Source organism: Sinohyriopsis cumingii, chromosome 2, assembly GCF_028554795.1.
Source record: "Sinohyriopsis cumingii isolate HCF-2022 chromosome 2, ASM2855479v2, whole genome shotgun sequence".
Taxonomy (NCBI): domain Eukaryota; kingdom Metazoa; phylum Mollusca; class Bivalvia; order Unionida; family Unionidae; genus Sinohyriopsis; species Sinohyriopsis cumingii.
This window is the reverse complement of record NC_142962.1, coordinates 160,682,649-160,700,923: the sequence shown is the minus strand read 5'-3', so window position 1 is coordinate 160,700,923 and position 18,275 is coordinate 160,682,649. Positions and strand designations below refer to the sequence as shown.

Here is an 18,275-nt window from a genome sequence, read left to right as displayed (position 1 = left end):
CATTAAGCTTTCCCTGAGCATATTGTTATGACTCAATGGTCTTAAAATAAGTATTAGAAAAAAGTGAGAAGTAACAAGCTTTGTAAAATTCAAAAAATAATTTATTTCCTTAAAATACAAAGTGAAAATGTAAAAAATGGAGCTTACAGTATTGCAACTTAAATCCTAAATAATCCTAGAATTACATAGACACGTCCTAATGATTGAATTTTTAATAACCTTTAGTGGAAATCCAATTTAAATCCAATGCTGGAAGTGTTGATGTGCCTGTGGTGGCTCCTGCAGTGGTGATGTACTAACAGTCTTTTATTGAATTGCAATAATACAATCCAAGAATATATCCTTATTTGAAATTTCAGTATAAAATCAAGTCTCTATTTCCAAGAATGTTATTTTTAATGAGCGCTTTGTATTTACAGTAAAAGATTTATCTGAATAAATAAAATTCCAACATAAAAGAACTATTGGACACAACAATAATACAACTGATTCTGTTCAAGATGAATGAATAATTTCTAGAAACACAAGATTTTATAGTCCTCTACTTGACCTCAGGTCACAATTAACATTTCTAAAAAAAACTATTACATAATGGAAAAGAACCTTCAATAGATTCCTAATAGTTACAAGATACTTATACTTAGAATAAAAAATATGATAAACAGAATGTCCTTGACTTTGGCAAAAATAATAATCCTAATAGTTAAACAATACTCATAGATAAACTAATTAGCTATGTATTAGTTGTTTACAGAATAATATGAAATATCAGTGTTTGAATTCAAGTAGAAAATGTACTTGATTTTCGACAAAGTCAAGTCCACAATATAATTTTTCATTGTCATTAGCATATAATGAAGTAAAAAAATTATTTAAAAAAAACCTAAAAAACAAATGAAAATGAAAAATACTTAGTATCTAAAGTTATTACTTAATACATTCAAACTGAACTTTCTGCTTCATGAGGGAGGTATTATTTTATAAAGGAATATCATTTGAATCTATGTGAAAACTTTTCTTATCTCACTTGTACTAATAACCCAGTCACAATGACAGTGTAACTCAAAGATGTCAATATGTCTAATTCGAAATTGAGGCACTTTTTATCGTTAGGGTTGAGGGTCAAAGCAATTCATTTGCTGGATGGTGGGAAAGGTAGCTGTGCTATTGCAGCCAAAATGGAAGTCACCTTTAGTGCCAGAGTGACAGCTTAAGTTCAATATCTATTTGCCCATGATTTCAAGGTATTTCTGAAAGAAATGTTTCTCACTGAGAATAAAGGAGCTACATCCATTTTCATTCTGGTCAGGAGTCATTCAATTTCAAAAAACTTACCTGGATATCCATAAATCACAGCTGTCTGCAAATATAAATAGATTCTAGCACATGCTGTGCATGGCACTGTGCAGATTACAGGGATTTGCTTTTGGATGTTCTGGCAAATACTTGGGTCCTGTGACAAATACATTGCACTGCATCAATGACCTGATGATAATTTCAACTAATGGTTATGGTACTCTGCTGCTGCCAGTAAATGATATTTATGTCTCAGCCATGATAATGCACAAGAGACAAATAATCATGGATCAAGAATGATAATTTTTGTACCTGTGATGGAAGTTGTAACTTTGAGTTCTCCAACCAGAATTATCCTCTGAAGTTCATCTTCCAAGATCAATTTATCATTTTCACTTGTATACTTTGACAACACAGGCTGTGGAATTAAACTATGCTAAAAAGGTAAGAAAAAATTTTTGTTCAGAAATAGCAAATTACAGATAAAAGTTGTTCTTCAATTAGGACTTACTCAAACAATGTCAGGGCTGAGCAAATTTTTTTTCAACCACTAGTCCAGGACAAGTGGTTTCAGAAAATTCATTAGTCCCACCTTTCTCTTCACTAGTCCCACCTTACTTTTCAGTGGTCCCAAAATGGTAATCACTTGGCGAGATTTGATGAGACATATGTACTTAATACATTGAAAAAAAAAAAAAATAATATACAACATAATTATTTTTTAAAAGAATTTAATTTTTCAAAAACATTGGTTGTTATACATTTGGTTTCTTCAGGTTCATGTATACATGTTTTAGCTGATGGATTTGAAAATATGTCCATGTACGTTTTATCCCTCCATTTTCAAACAAATTTACCTTCTCCGAATCGCCGTTATTAACTTCCTTGCGAAAATAATTTAGCAAACTCATTTTATCCCCAGAGTAACTATCAGCTTGCTTGACAACTACTTCTAAAGTGATCATGACATCAATTTTCTCTTTTAAATACGAACTGAAACAGCCCATTTATTAGCGTAATTGTTTCGCTTCAAACACAATATCGCACATGGAAGTTAATCATCTGTATAATCAATTATAAATTAAAGAATCATTACTGTCGTTTAATCAGTTCATAAAGGAAACCAACACTGATGTCGGTAAAGTACCTTTCATTAATTTAATTACACTGACTCGCTGGATTAAAATCATAGTGAGCCGCTCGTTATGATCTAGATTGAGTAAACTCATTGCAACAAAACCGCTTACATCACTGCTAATTGATTATACTGGCTTTCTGTTTGACGTGTTTTGATTTGCCGATAATTTGGTCACTTAGCCCAATATGCAGTCAAGCCGTAACAGGATGTAAATGTATACACGAAGAGGGGTAGAATCAAGAATTCAGTACGCCCAGAGGGAATGATTGGCCAAATAAAGGTAGATATAGTGATTAAAGCATGACAAGGACTAGCCCGACTTTTTTAAAAAGCACTTGTCCCGGACTAGAGACTTGGAAAATTTTTCTTGCCCGACTTCAAAAATGACTAGTCCGGGACATCGGGCTATGGGATTTGCTCAGCCCTGAATGTATATACTGGGCAATTTCAATGCAAATGCACACTGGTGAGCTGCGGTCAAGTCACAGACCATGGCACCAGCGATAGTGTAAAAATGAACAGTGATGCAAACTGAATTTTATTTCTCAATTACAAATGGCATTAAAATGAAAGCACATAAATTCATTTTGCATAAATCAAGTACCAACTGTTCACCTCTCTATTGAAAACCCATTCAAAATGGGTCCACAAACACAGAACGCATTATAAATGGGGGTGCGAGTTACCAAAGAACCTCAAAACAAAATTAATAAGGGGATAACATCCCCTTAGGACAAAGAGAAAATGGTGGGTGGGGGTGGAACCTGCTGTTCATTGTGTGAATACTCAATTTATAATTGCATTTGAACTAATTGTCAATATTTTCTAATAAAGTCATTCATTTTTCTGTGTAAATTAACTTTATTTTCACGATACCCAACCTTGAAAGATTGTTAACAACATTACAACACATTTCAACAAGCATCACGTGTAAATGAAAACCGCTTTTTACTACTATTGATTCACAAAGCAAGAAACCTTTATTTAAGAAGTCAAGGATATTTATTTCATTAAACAACCATCAATATTAAAAATGGAATTTTTTTATTAGTCTATTAGTAAAATACTAATACAGTGTGACACGGCAGTTGGGAGCCATAGTACCATACCATGTTATAGACCAAACTGTGTTATAAGCAACCAGGTCAGTTAGCTGAAGAAAATTATTCATGTACCCAAAGAAAATTGCTGGGAGGGGGTGCAGGTAATAAATGCAGGCGGTAAAATACGTGCTTCATCGACATAGTTACCATCTTAAATCGATGCATATTAATGAGAAATACACCTGCAGTGAAAACTGTGAAGACATATAAAATTGTTTACTTTATTTAGAGAACCACAAATTGGTACATGTATGAGAATACTGTTTATATATACATGTCTAATGTATAGCATGAATAGTATCAACAACATGTACTCATCCACGAATCTCATCATATATACTGACTCCACAAGACAAGTGATCCCATCGAAATATGCACACACAGATTTAAAATATTCAATAATTTTGTCACAGGTCATGTTGGTCTGAATTCAGTGTAAAAACATAGCACAATCACATAACGAATGACAAAGCACATTTACTTTTCAGTATGTCCCAAGTCGGTAAAAGTTTGCGTTGGTAGCGTTTGTAAGCATAAACTCTTTCACTACAGAAAGAAAACTTTCACAGCAGAGTTAGCGTGTTCCAGTCACTTTGGAAAATGCAAAAATCCATCAGATTCCATCACTTTCATTTAAGTTCGGCACTAACTTCCTTTGATGAAAACTTCTTTGTTTTTATTGAAAGATTGAAGTTGGCTTTCTTTGATGAAGGGTGCATGTATTACTGAAGTCACCGCTAAGGACAGCTTTGGAGAACCAAACAAATGCCCGTATCTTATTGCAGCGGCAACATCAAATAATTGTACTGCATGATTGAGACTGATTTTTTTCTCTTCATTTAGCTGAGTACAATTTCATAACAATCGGTGCTTCAAAGGTAATCTGTTTCTTTTCTTTGATTCCACCCCCTTTATTTGATTTGATACAAAAGACATAATTAATGTCATAATACAAAGCAGGTCTGCTTTGACTTAATTAGCTTTCCACATAAACACCAGTGGTCATCCCCTTGACAGTAAAATTACATTTTTCATGTTTGGATACAAGAGGGCATATTGAATTTATTATGAGACACTTAATGATAGAATTAAAACACAAATTTCACTTGACAAAACTTATTAAATTGGTGTTTATTTTTTAAACTGTTGCTACCTGAAGGCACCTGTGACATTTCCATTGATAAAAATTTCATTGAATATTGTTTTATTTTAACAATGACTGTGAATATTGTTTGGAAAGAAAATTGAACAAAACATACGACTTTTTATTAAAAGTTGAGAATTTCATGATGTTGATTAAAAAATTTGGGTACTAACCTTCATTTCTTATAATAAAACTAGCAATCTATTAAAACATCATTTACCAATATTGATTGCAATTTTCTTCATGTTGGACAAATTGGGGCCAATTCTGGGGTATTTTCCAGTAAAGAAAGAGTAGGATCCAGACCTGACCCCGTGTTACAAGTGAGTTGGTGAGTTGTAGTTGTTGTAGGGTTTATCGCCATTTTTTCAGCACAAGTTATGTTATACACGACCAAGCATACTACTGATTGGAAATAATCTTCTTGGACTGGGAACTAATGCCATGAAAAGATATAGTATCACAATAACAGTTGATAATGTATTATTCCTACTGAAATATTAATTGTATGTGTACAAATTAATTTTTACTCTGCAAAGAACTTCAAAGAATAAAAATGAACTACACAAGAACGCAAACTGCACAAATGACCTCAACTTATAGGTAATGATTCAGCCTTTTACCTCATCACTGATTTCTTTCAGAATGCTGGGCTGCAGTTCCATGTGTTTGAAAAGTGTGCCAATAAGTACACACTTCATATCACTCTCTAATTCATGCAATTTTCTAATCTTCACATCTTTTCCTGCAAGTAAAATGAAAACTGTAAGTAAGCTGTCACAAGCGAATGGACCATATCAGGCTTTAATATACAATGATGGACATAAAGGTCTGAACAGCTACTTTATACAGTACAGTCAAATCGGTCAACAACAACCGCTCATGAGAAAAGGTATAATTGTCCATTTTACAAAGGTTATCTCTGTACAACAGTTTACCTTTTAAAATGTGTTTCTGATCAAATAGCATTATTGTTATTATTATTATTATTGCTCACTAAATTTGACCACTGAACAAAACACTATTGTTATTTGCTCTTGTCATAATGGAAGCACATTTTTAATGAGTTAGGTATTTACATTTTCAAGGCAAAATAAGAACATGACCACTGGTGCATTGATACAATATTATTATGTGATAATGCTTAAACAAACAATAATGAACTTAAAGATAATTGTTATTGTTGTTGTTGTTCTAGGGTTTAACGCCATTTATCAGCACAAGATAGGCTATACATGGCGGCCAGTATAACTGGTGGAGGAAGAACCCTGGAAAACCCAGTGAAGAACCACAGACCCATGAGAAGCTACTGGCAGGCTTTCCCACGTACCCATGCTAGCCAAGCCTTGGACTCGAACCCACGCAGACAGAGGTGAGATGGTAGTGATCCAGAACGGTGAGCGCTTTAGACCACTCGGCCACTCGGGGGCCCCGAATTGTTGTTGTTGTAGGGTTTAATGCCATTTTTCAGCACACAATAGGCTATACATGGCGGCTAGTATTAATGGTGGAGGAAGAACCCAGGAAAACCCCGGAAAGAACCACCGACCCACGAGAAGCTACTGGCAAGCTTTCTCACATACCCACATTAGCCAAATCCAAGACTCGAACCTACGCAGACACAGGTGAGATGGCAGTGATACGTAACGGAGAGCGCTTTAGACCACTTGGCCACTTGGGGCCCTGAACTTAAAGATAAAAGGATAGGTTACTGTTCTAATTGCTTACAGGATGCTTGTCATCAATCAAATTACACATCTGAATTGGAAGGAAATATTATGGAAACAGGAAAATTAAATATATTTATTGATGTTTCAAACAAATTATATCAATTTAAAACATTCTAATGTAATAATTACTGACAATAGTCCCTTGACAACCAGGGTCATTTTTACTTTTTTTTAATATGTCTTCACTATCGAGAAAAATATTATGATTAATTAGTATTAAAAAAATGTTGAAGGTGTCCAAAGACTTAAAGTACATGAAAAAATTGCAATACATTTGTTTCCCTACATTTATAAGTCATAAAAAGTTACTTTTGAATATAAGTCCCAAAACTTATAGTGTCCCAAGACTTAGTCATTACATTCGTAGTAGTATGGAATGGCTATTCTTTGTGACCCATGAACCAAAACATTGCCTGACTTTGCAGACCAGTTTATAAAATATTGAATGACCCTTGACTCAATGAAAAGCAGTGCAACTCACATCTCTTCTCAACTGAATGTTTTCTACAGAGATAGCTTTATCTCACATGCAAATAAAGATATTGAATTCTATCTGTCACACAAACTTTAATCTTCAAAGATAGCATTAATTTCACAGGCAAATTGATGAAGATAATTGAATTCTACCTGTCACACTGGCACAAAAGGTGACTTTCTTTTCTGCTGCAGCAGTTGTTGTTGTAGCTGTAGTGTTTAACGCCATTTTTCAGCACATGATGGGCTATACATGGCGGCCAATATTAATGGTGGAGGAAGAACCCGGGAAAACCCCAAAAAGAACCACTGACCCACAAGAAGCTACTGGCAAGCTTTCTCACATACCCACATTAGACGAATCCGAGACTCAAACCCACGTAGACAGAGGTGAGATGGCAGTGATCCGTAACGGAGAGCGCTTTAGACCACTCAGCCAAGCGGGGCCTCTCTGCTGCAACAGCATGACTACTTTTCCCACCATCCAGCAAATAAATTGTTCTGATCCTCTACCCTAATGATAAAACCTGCCTCATAATTAATTTGACATAGTGACACCTTTGAATTGTGTGGTTTATCAACATGAATGGATTTATGAGTACAGGTGAGATGAGAAATGTTTGCTCATCAATTCACATTATTTAATTTTATCTTCATGATGCAGAAAGTTACGTTTGCATAGACTGTGCAGTCAATGTAGATAGGATTCAGTGCCCACTTAATGCTGGGGGAAATAAGTCTTAGGTTTGAAAACACCTGACATCTGACTGTGGATGACATGTGACCCTTACATACATCACATTTGGAACTCTGCCGGGAAGGGGGGGGGGGTCGGGAATAAGACTGGCCACTGAATACAGTGGGTGACTTCTGAGTAAAGGTGACTGTTAAGACAGGTTTGACTTGTAGCAAATGATCAAATGTTAATGATTAATGGAATGCATTGTTTAAATTATTTCTCTGGGAAATAATTGAAGACAAATTTGGAAGCCTATACAGTATTATATTACCCACCATGTTTCACAGAATAAAGATTCCTGAATTATGTATGCATATACTATATGTAAGTATCACTGTATCATGTATGACATTCTTTCTGATTTATGTGAAGTTTTAATTTTTGTACTTTATTAAATAAAATCTTGTTCATCTATTTTGCATTCGTTTGTGGATAGCTGCTGGTTGGAATATTTCATTCTGTGTGCTAATATTTATTGTTACAAAAAATGACAAAAAAATAAAATTTGTTACATCTGATAGAAGCATCAGCAATTCAGAATGAAATCAAAAGAGCAATGTAATAAACAGTTACCAATTAAGCCTAAATTATAAATGGCAGAAATTGGTTCCATGCTCAGATCTTTGAACTATATCAAAGCCTCTCACTTTTTGGCCTCTCCTTCCACAATGAAAGCATTACAGAATCTTAAATCTGACAGCCTGTTAATATCCCTGAAATCAAGTCCAAAACAATGTTTCCTGTTGCAGCAGTTTTAAAATTAGGGTAGCCAGGCAGTTATTTTTTTGTTATTATTTTTTTATAGACATTATATATATATTATAATAATCAGTATATACAATGTACTAAGCACTTCAAGTACTGGGCAGATCAGGCTGAATTATATGAACAAATCAATTTCAGGAATACTGCTTTTTTACTATGGAGGAAAAAAGTGCAATGAAAAACAGGGGCAGTTAACCCACCAGAAACACAGTTTTTGGTGGGCCTTACAGAAACATGAAGTGTTCATACAATCCAGGAAGAGTATTCTGTAATGTTGGCTAACCATATCACACTGGTATAAATCATAACGAAAGAGCTGATACTCAGCCAAAAATGCCCTTGAGTCACCCATATCCAGAAATCGCGCTGGGCTTTGCCAATGTCGCAAATTGTGATTTTTTTCTTCTTACTGGCCAAAAAATATATTATCTGGCGATCTTTTTCGTGACAACATTTTGGGCTGTTAAAAACTGCATATACAGTCTTGGGTTTGGAGTTGAGAAATTCAAAGGTACCATGACAGGAAGCCGCAAACTTGGATATAAAACTGCACTGAAATCTTACATAAATCCTTTGTTCCTATTGAAAAACCACCCTAACATAGCATTGTTATATCATAACCCGTTTATGCTGATGTCTGGCCTTAGTATTCTTTGCTGTAAAATAACCCAAATAGTCATGCTACCAGACTAGCTACAATTGACCACCTCTGAAATCGGGAACAGGAATGATCACAATCTACCAGATGATGGCAATTTTTTCCCTTTTTTAAAAATGTACCAGAAGAAACAGTTCTGCCGAAACTAAAAAAAAAATTGATTACCTTTGAAGCATTGATCATTCCATACATATACTAAGCAAATGAAAACAAAAGCTGTCTCCGTCAATGTTTTACATTTATTTTATTTTGCCACAGCAGTAACAAATGGGCATTTGTTTGGTCCGTCAAAGAATACCTTTAGCGGTGCCTTGAACAACACATGAACCTTCATCAAAGCTAGCCAAAGACCTTTGATCAAAGAAAGTCAGTAAAAAAACTTTAATATAAGCATTGTTTCATTTTTCATGGTGATTTTAACATATTTATTGTGCCATGAAAGTTTCCTGTTTGCAACAAAATGTTTAAGCTTATGATCGCTACCAATGGCGGTGTAAAACCCCAAATTAAAGTTCCAATATTTTAAAACAATAGACATCTGTCCGTTAGTTAAATGAAGGTGGGACTTCTTACAAGAATGTTCAACTTTTTAATTTGTTCACATATTTTCATTTCCCTATGAATAGATTCATCACCTTGGTGGCCTCAGCATCATGGTAGTTGTCTCTGACTGACCAAATCTAGGCCATTTTAAGTACATATACATGAAGCATATAAAAGCAAATATACATCGACGTGCTACTAGGATAATAACTATCAGAGTAAACTGTTTCGGGAAAAGCGTTTGTTGACAATGAGATATAGATCAAACAAGTACTACCATTTTTTATATATACGTTTTAGCTGTGTTTTCTAAAGGGATTTGACTGATATACAAAGTTTCTAACATTTCATCAAATACTCAAATTCATGATTTTTCATAATGCCTGTATATTAAACACATTGTGGAGTGTACTACAATGTGATGTGGACATTTTTATTACCCATTAAAGTAATATTGTTATTAATGACATACTAATGATATGGACTTCTTAATTTGGTCAAATTTTTTACTGATTAATTACCTTTATCTTCTTGAAAGATTTCTAGGATTAATTTGTGACAAGTTTTCATGAGAAACTGCACGCTGAAGTACATGTTCTAGAATGTGAAGTAAACGAATTGTTCCAGGTGTTTTGTTGTTCAATTTTGGTAAAATTATTGTAACTTTTGAACTAACAGTGACTGAAACATCAAATCTTGGACCAAAATACTAGAAACTGAATTATCTTTATTTTATTCACATACTATTAGGAGCATTTCATTCATCTTCATGAACAAAAGATTCAATGAACATCATAGCAAGTTTTCTAATTTGTTTTCTTTTCTTTCAAGTCATATTTCAAATACATTTGTGAGCATGTACATTGGTAAATGATAACAAAACATATATCACTGTGTTGCAAATTTTATTTGCCTTTTCAGTAAAGCTGTAATGATTATGCCGATACCGCAGATTATTAAAATTGCCGATACCAATGAGACCAATTATTTCATTATTTGTTTTATAACAATGACTGGTTGAGAAGCATAAGCCTATTATTGTTATGCAAGCAGGCATTTTGCCATGTGAGTTATAACACAGTTGTTTATGCAGCAAGTGAATTTGAACTTCTATACAACACCAAATAGAAACCGGATAAGTACATTGCTGTTTATAGAAAACAACGATCGCACAAGCACAAAACTTGAAAAACTTTAAAACTAACATTGATAAAACTTATGGTTTGCAAAATAAAGATATAAATGAATGAAAATGTACTAGCTAGTCTTTTAACTTACATTCAGTGATGCAGGTCGCCATTACTAGATTTCAATAAATGACTAAAAAATGTTATTAACAATAGCCCAATAATAATTAAAATTTTTAATACGGATGCTTTAAGACTAAAGTTAGACGTCACTGTATGCTGGCTGTAGCTAATACTGAAAGGCTAGTTGGGGTAGGTTGTATTTAAGCAACAGTAACATTTCTCCCTTCTAGCCAAGTAATGATATACATCGATCCAAAAAAATCTGGCCTGCGGCACTAAACAGCTGCTCGCTTGGAATGCTTAAAAATGGTGCTGACAAATAGCATCTAGCAAATTTGGCCAAGTAGAGGAACTGAAACCTGTGAGCATTCTACCAGCCGTACATGTCTTCTTCTTGTGGAAACAGAGGGCTGGCCAGATACAATTCAAGCATCATGTTAATGATGTCATCCACGTGGGTTGATTCGTTGACGGTACAGACAGGTTCATCACAGTCCACAGAAAACAAATCCCAGGTATGTGATGTTGATGGTCCAGTGGCGTTTGTTTCAGTTTTTCTTTCTTTGGTTTGGGGTTTCTCCTGCATGTCAATTGATGCAACTACGATGCATTCTTCTCTAAGCCATTCTTTGGACCTGGTCACAAGTAATTCTTCGCTGAATAAGCGATGTTTGAATCGTGGATCTAAGATGGTGGCCAAGACAAGCCTCTTGTTGCTGGCAACGTCAGCAAAGCATGTGTTCAGTGATGTCAACATATCACAACGCTTTGTCTGAATATCTTTACTCCCTTCATGCCCTCGAGCCAGCAACATTCAGAGCATTTTCAGCATAGGAAGAATGATGGATACTGATGTTTGGCTATCGCTTACTTCCTTGATAATGTCCGCGAATGGGCCTAACATGTCCACAATATTGTTAATTAAAACCCACTGTTGGGCTGTAAGGCTAGGCAGGTCATAGAGAGTAACGTAAGCCCTTGAGACTAGTTTTTGTTCACATAACGAAACCAACATATTGCATGTAGAATTTCAGCATATCTGGATATCCTGGACAAGTTTCTTATGGGCAACACCAAATTTTTTCTGCTGCTCTTCAAGCTGCTGTTGTGCCAGGTTGGAGTGCCAGAACATGCTTACTATGGCTCACGGGATCACCAAAACATCTTTGACAGCACATTGCAACAGAATGTCATCACATACAACAAGCTACAATGTGCGCAAAATGGCTGATGCTGTCGAGTTCAGCCAGACGCACTGCTTTAACCATGTTTTGGGAATGTTGTATTCCTCGTATAACTTGTCCAGTTCGCTCGCCAAATATTCTCCTGTGTGTGATTCATCAAGAGACGTTGCTGCTAAAATCACCTGTTTCCAATGAAAGTCTTCAGTCAACCAGTGTGCCTTAAGGCTCGACAAGGCTATGCCAAAGGACGGGTCTGACCATGCATCAGAGGTCAAACTAAGGTCAGACAGGGCAGAAACTAAACCATGCACCTTGCTTTGTATCACATGCATGCCAGGTATCAAAGCTGTGGAAAAGTACTTCCAACTTGGAATTTATAGTGCAGTCCTGTTTTGGCCATCAGACACTGAAATCCTATGTCTTCGACAATGGAAAATGGTTGCACATCTACTCCCATGAACTCTGCAATAGTTTGGTGCCAACTAATAGTTCTTGGGTTGTCTGATGCAAATGGCTGCTTCCGGTCCAGCATGGCATCAATATTCTGAATACAAGGTTACCTGCTCAGCATGCTTTTCTTTTTTATCTGCCAGAAACAGGCCATGTTCGATGATGTGCCTGCAGTGCAAGTATTGGACAAGATTTGATGTCGCATAGTTTTTCAGAATCCTTTCCACCTCTGGAAATGCATGCTTTGTAAAGTGTGCAATTTGCTTTGGACTCGTTGACTGCATTTACTTTGAAGTAATTCCAGACTAAACTTTAGTGTTTCAAGTTCGACATTATGCATAGGCTTGGTAGTATATTTAATAGTGTACAAGCGCTAGTCAATATTAATAATCCAAAGGATTCACGCTCTTGAAATAATGTTATAAATCAAGCAAGTTACAACTAAGTTATCCACATGGCTGGTTGGATGCACTAACCACGCTGCAAGTCATGCGCTGAAGCAGCTCGGGTAACACTGCTGGCACTGGCATACCAATATCAATGCTGCATAATATTTGTATGTCAGCGTTCTGCTGCTTCAGCGTGCGACTGCTATTCGTTGATTAGCAGCATTGCAGGACTGGCTAAAGAACAGATTAACTATAGTGAGTCATAGTTTTGTAGTAGTTGGAAATATTGCTAGCTATCTAATCTGCCTAGCTATCTGCTAATGAGTATGCTGGAAGTTCAACAGCCACACAAGGACTCATTGGCTGGTTGACTGCTGTGATTCAAATGAGTGCATGAATGGTATTGATAATTTGTTGTGTGCAGACAATCAGCAGTCGTTTACAGCAAGTGTGTTATAAAGCATTCACTTTTAAGAATATATTGTCTTTCAATTAACCCCCAAATCAAATTTTGATTCCTTAATTTCCACTATTTAATTCTGATCTAAAATTCAAGCCATGTCAAGATGAATGTTATGACTGAATTTATAATTTGGAAATTTGTTTACATCAGTACCAATTATTTCTGCCGATACCAGTTATACCGTTTGTTCCAATAATCAGCCTGATTATGAGTATGGCCGATTAATTGGTACAGCTTCATCCAAATGTACGGAACATGAAAATGCATCCATTTGCTAGTGTCACGTTTTCATTCCACCAGGATAAAGACAGCACAGTAAGTGTATTAATTACACATAAATTAGTGGAAGAGTGTCGATATAGGCTGCCAAGCGCGAGATATTCCTGAAACTTTGGAATAGTGGAGAACTCGCCTCATGGAGAACTTGCCCTGGGAGAACTCATCCCAGGTGTCAGGAGAAGTCGCCTCATGGTGGTCGGAAAAGTCGCCCCACTTCGCCTGGAGAAGTCGCCCCAAGGATCATATATCGTAATTCTGAGATGTCGCCACATGGTTGTTAAGGCTTTATTTATTGTTGTTTTTCTTCACCTTAATAACTTTCTAAATCTATCAAATTTGCAATTTTTCAACTTTTCCATTTGATCAAATCCGCTTCTGTACTTGACAAAAAAGAAGTGTTATCTGTCCCTTTTGCTCTGCTCTTCAAATCATTATATGCATTTTATTTGGAAAAATAGAGAGGATGTAAGCATGATGTGATGTCTGCAGTTTTACATATGTAAGGGTTCCAACCTAATAACCTAAGTCATCCTGAGATGACTTTATGGCATGGACCTCTATAACCCGAAATCGACTGAATTGGTGTTGACCGTCAATAAACCAAAGGGTTATAGTATCATCTCTCTAACTGAACAATTTAATCTGATTGTTCATTGAGATTTGCTAACCACTGACGAATGATACTTGAACTCAATAAAAAGCATCACTGACGCCTACTCAGGAAATGAGGTCGCTACAGAGTTCATCATCATGGCTAATGTGCAGAATTTGGACGGTTTCTGAAAGATCACTTGTACTATGCCCATCATTTAGTTAATTTCTTCTTTTTTATCAGTGTTCATAATTTTATTATTTCTCAATAATAACAAACTATTTCAAGTTGAACAAGAAGTTTAAAAAATATTTCACTACTAAATTACTGATACAAAATAAACAAGATTACATTATTTTATTTTATATATAAAAACACCATGATCACATGCACATATTAGTGGATATTAGTTTCGTTGATATGAATATTTGCAGAGATAGTGTTATCAATATTTTTTTTATTATGTTTACATCTAAAAATGAAACATGCGTACTAGATGCAGTACAAGTAAATTTAATCGGGTGAAAATCATTTAGACAATCAATACATTTTTTCAGTTCTTCAGTTGAATGCTTCCAGATCATAAATATGTCATCTAAAAATCTGAACAAAAGAGATAAGAGTATGAAGGAGCCATATTAATACCCACTGACATACCCATTATTTGCATGTAATTCGTATTATTAAATTGAAAATAATTATTTTCCAAGTTAAGTTTTATTATTTTACAGATGTCTTCACTAGACAGTGTGCTATTATTAGGATTGTTATCAAGAAAATATTTACACACTTCAATACCATCTGCCTGCAGAATGTTGGTATATAGTGATGTCACATCTAATGATACCAGGATTGAAATTATCAGATAGCTGTGGAATAGACTTCAACTTTTTAATGAAAGTAGATGTATCTTTAATGTATGAAGAAAGAGATTTCATTAAAGGTTGTAAAACACTATCAAGACATTTTGATCCAAGGCGAGTTCTCCATGGGGCGAGTACTCCGCATACCGAAACTTTGACAACTCATTCCAACGTCAACCGAAATCGGAACACGCTATAGGCCGTTATTTGGGAAGTAAGACATAACACTAAAACAAAAACAACATGTGCTGTGTCTTACACTGTAGGACTAGGTAGGAGTCTTACATTGTAAGATTAACATAGAACTATAATACCGTAGTTGCGCGCTTTCTTGCTCTCTTAAAAACACCATCTCAAACTATCCATTACCCCATTTGTGTTTCGCTGCCTCGGCTAGTTTGGGCCTCATTGAAAGAAGCCTTTCAGCATAAATGTGAGCATACTGCCGTGAAAAATTCCTGTCCTTCACCAGTCGAAATCTGTCTGAATAACTTTCGAATTTGCAATGCGTCCTGTCATATATAACTCCCTCTGAGCTTGGTTCTGTCAAAAGTCCCTCTACTTTATCAGTTTTAGGTTTATCTGAGCAGTACATGTTGCTATTATTTAAAGATTTACGGAGATTATTCACGCCAACAACATCTGACTGTACATCTTCCCGCCATCAATGCGCTTTTCTGTCAAGGAGGATGAAAAATGTACGAGCCAAAATTAACGAACCACAGCAGAATCCGAGATATAATTATGTACAGCATATACAGCCATTTGCGGAATACAACTACTAGCAACATTACCATCCTCACAGCCACCACTAACATCATTAACACCACCACCACCACCACTAACAAAAATAATAATAAGAATAAGTTCTGTCGAGTGCACGTGTATAAACCCGTGAAAGTGGCTGGATAGGGGAATAATTTGCATAGTATTGGTGACAGAAAAACTGCAATAAATTATAGACCTGTAAGTTGTACAGATATGTAATAAAGGAATGCAAGCTATAAAACACCATTATATCTGCAAGGTTTGGGTCTGTTTTAAGCATCAAAATTCAAATTCAATAGACTGCTCATTTTGTGAATTACCATTTCGTATGAATCACACAAAATAGTTGCAGGAGAGTTAAAGGACAAAAAGTCAAAATTTGAATTTTCACTATTATCAGAGTAGGTAGCAGGACATAAAGCCATGGTTTGAATTTTTTTAATGGTTTTTATATGAATGACACAACTTTATCAAAAGTATGATTTGTTTATTTTCAAGATATTTTGTAGCAGTTTGTAAGAATATAAAAGCATGCAATACTAACAAAATAATGACATTGTTATAACTGTCACGACTAATGCAAAAAGTTCATAAATGATTTAATTTAATACAGATTTATTCTGATCATTTTTTGTCCACTGTATTTGTTGTCAGCTGAATGTTCATAGCAATGATACAAAGAAACCCTTGAAGGGTCTTCCTTTCTGACATAGAACAAGTACACAAATTCTGTAGTCTCTTCTGTAAAAGAGCTAGGCATTGTGTTACTCTCTTTACTGCTGCACTCATGTGATAACTAGCATTTTTACTCTGAAACCAGTTTATACTGTTGATATGCTTAGGTGCAGTGAGCCTACCTTTGTGTAAAACTTAGTATTCCATCCCTCACATACTTTGTTGGTTTGTGCCTTACCTTGAATAGTTGTTGTGTGTGTGCACCACTGCATATGACTCATAGAAACAATGGTGGCACTCTTTTGATTGTTAGAGGAAAATGGACCTGGCCTGTACCCTCTCTCTCTTTTTCTCTCTCTCTCTCTCTCAATTTCTTTATCAAAATGTATCAAAATCTTCTGTTTCTTTCTGAAATGCATCCATCTATGGTAATGATAAAGAATTACAGGCAAAAATGCTTGCAGGGAATCAGCCAAAATCAAAGAAGATTAGTAGCTACAGCAGCAGGAGTAGTCTTGGTTATCATACTATCACTTTCAATATACAATGTACCTGCAGCAGGTACTTTTTTCTTACTTGTGGACAATATGCATTTTAATTCCAGCACACAGAGCTGGTTGGAGCTCTATAGATATCCCATGTCATACCTCTTGTTGGTATTTTCACTAGAACAACAAAAAAAATTTTGAAAACAAATTTTGATCTAATGTTTTTTTATACCCAAATTTAGCTTTCTAGGTACTATATGTACTCTAATGATTTCAGGCATACTAACCCAATGGACTGGCCTACTTACAGGCATACTAATCCAATGGACTGGCTTACTTACAGGCATACTAACCCAATGGACTGGCTTACAGGCATACTAACCCAATGGACTGGCTTACTTACAGGCATACTAGCACAGTGGACTGGCTTTCAGGCATACTAACCCAATGGACTGGCTTACTTACAGGCATACTAACCCAATGGACTGGCTTACTTACAGGCATACTAACCCAATGGACTGGCTTTCAGGCTTACTAACCCAATGGACTGGCTTACTTACAGGCATACTAACCCAATGGACTGGTTTCAGGCTTACTAACCCAATGGACTGGCTTAAACTTACAGGCATACTAACCCAATGGACTGGCTTTCAGGTATACTAACCCAATGGACTGGTTTACAGGCATACTAACCCAATGGACTGGCTTACTTACAGGCATACTAACCCAATGGACTGGCTTCTTAGAGGCATACTACCCAATGGACTGGCTTACAGGCATACTAACCCAATGGACTGGCTTTCAGGCATACTAACCCAACGGACTGGCTTACATGCATACTAACCCAATGGACTGGCTTTCAGGCATACTAACCCAATGGACTGGCTTTCAGGTATACTAACCCAATGGACTGGCTTACTTACAGGCATACTTAACCCACTGGACTGGTTTGCAAGCATACTAACCCAATGGACTGGCTTTCAGGCATACTAACCCAATGGACTGGCTTACTTACAGGCATACTAACCCAATGGACTGGCTTTCAGGCATACTAACTCAATGGACTGGCTTATGCCTTTAAGGCATACTAACAAAATGGACTTGCTTACTTGCCTTTCTTCTATTTTAAATTTCCAAGTTTGAATCGATTGTGACCTTTGCCCTAATAACATCATTTGAGTTGTATTTCAATAATCTTGCTGTCCCTTTTGTGTGGGTGTTTCTTGTCTATGCATTTGCTATTTGAGTTTTAATCCAGTGTTCATGCTAAAGAAAGGCCTCTCT

General features: G+C 35.8%; 1 protein-coding gene across 1 annotated transcript in view; it reads right to left on the bottom strand.

Annotated features, from left to right (window-relative positions):
• The window catches only part of LOC149806217 (DNA polymerase delta subunit 2-like), a 79,744-nt gene extending 64,010 nt beyond the window's left edge, over positions 1-15,734 (bottom strand). The window contains exons 1-3 of the mRNA XM_089951168.1: positions 15,430-15,734; positions 5,305-5,426; positions 1,609-1,732 (exon numbers count right to left, since the gene is read on the bottom strand). Of these exons, the coding sequence (XP_089807294.1) occupies positions 1,609-1,732; positions 5,305-5,426; positions 15,430-15,655 (472 nt within the window). The 5' untranslated portion in view covers positions 15,656-15,734. The remainder of the gene's footprint in view (positions 1-1,608; positions 1,733-5,304; positions 5,427-15,429) is intronic.
• Between the last annotated feature and the right edge of the window lie 2,541 nt (positions 15,735-18,275).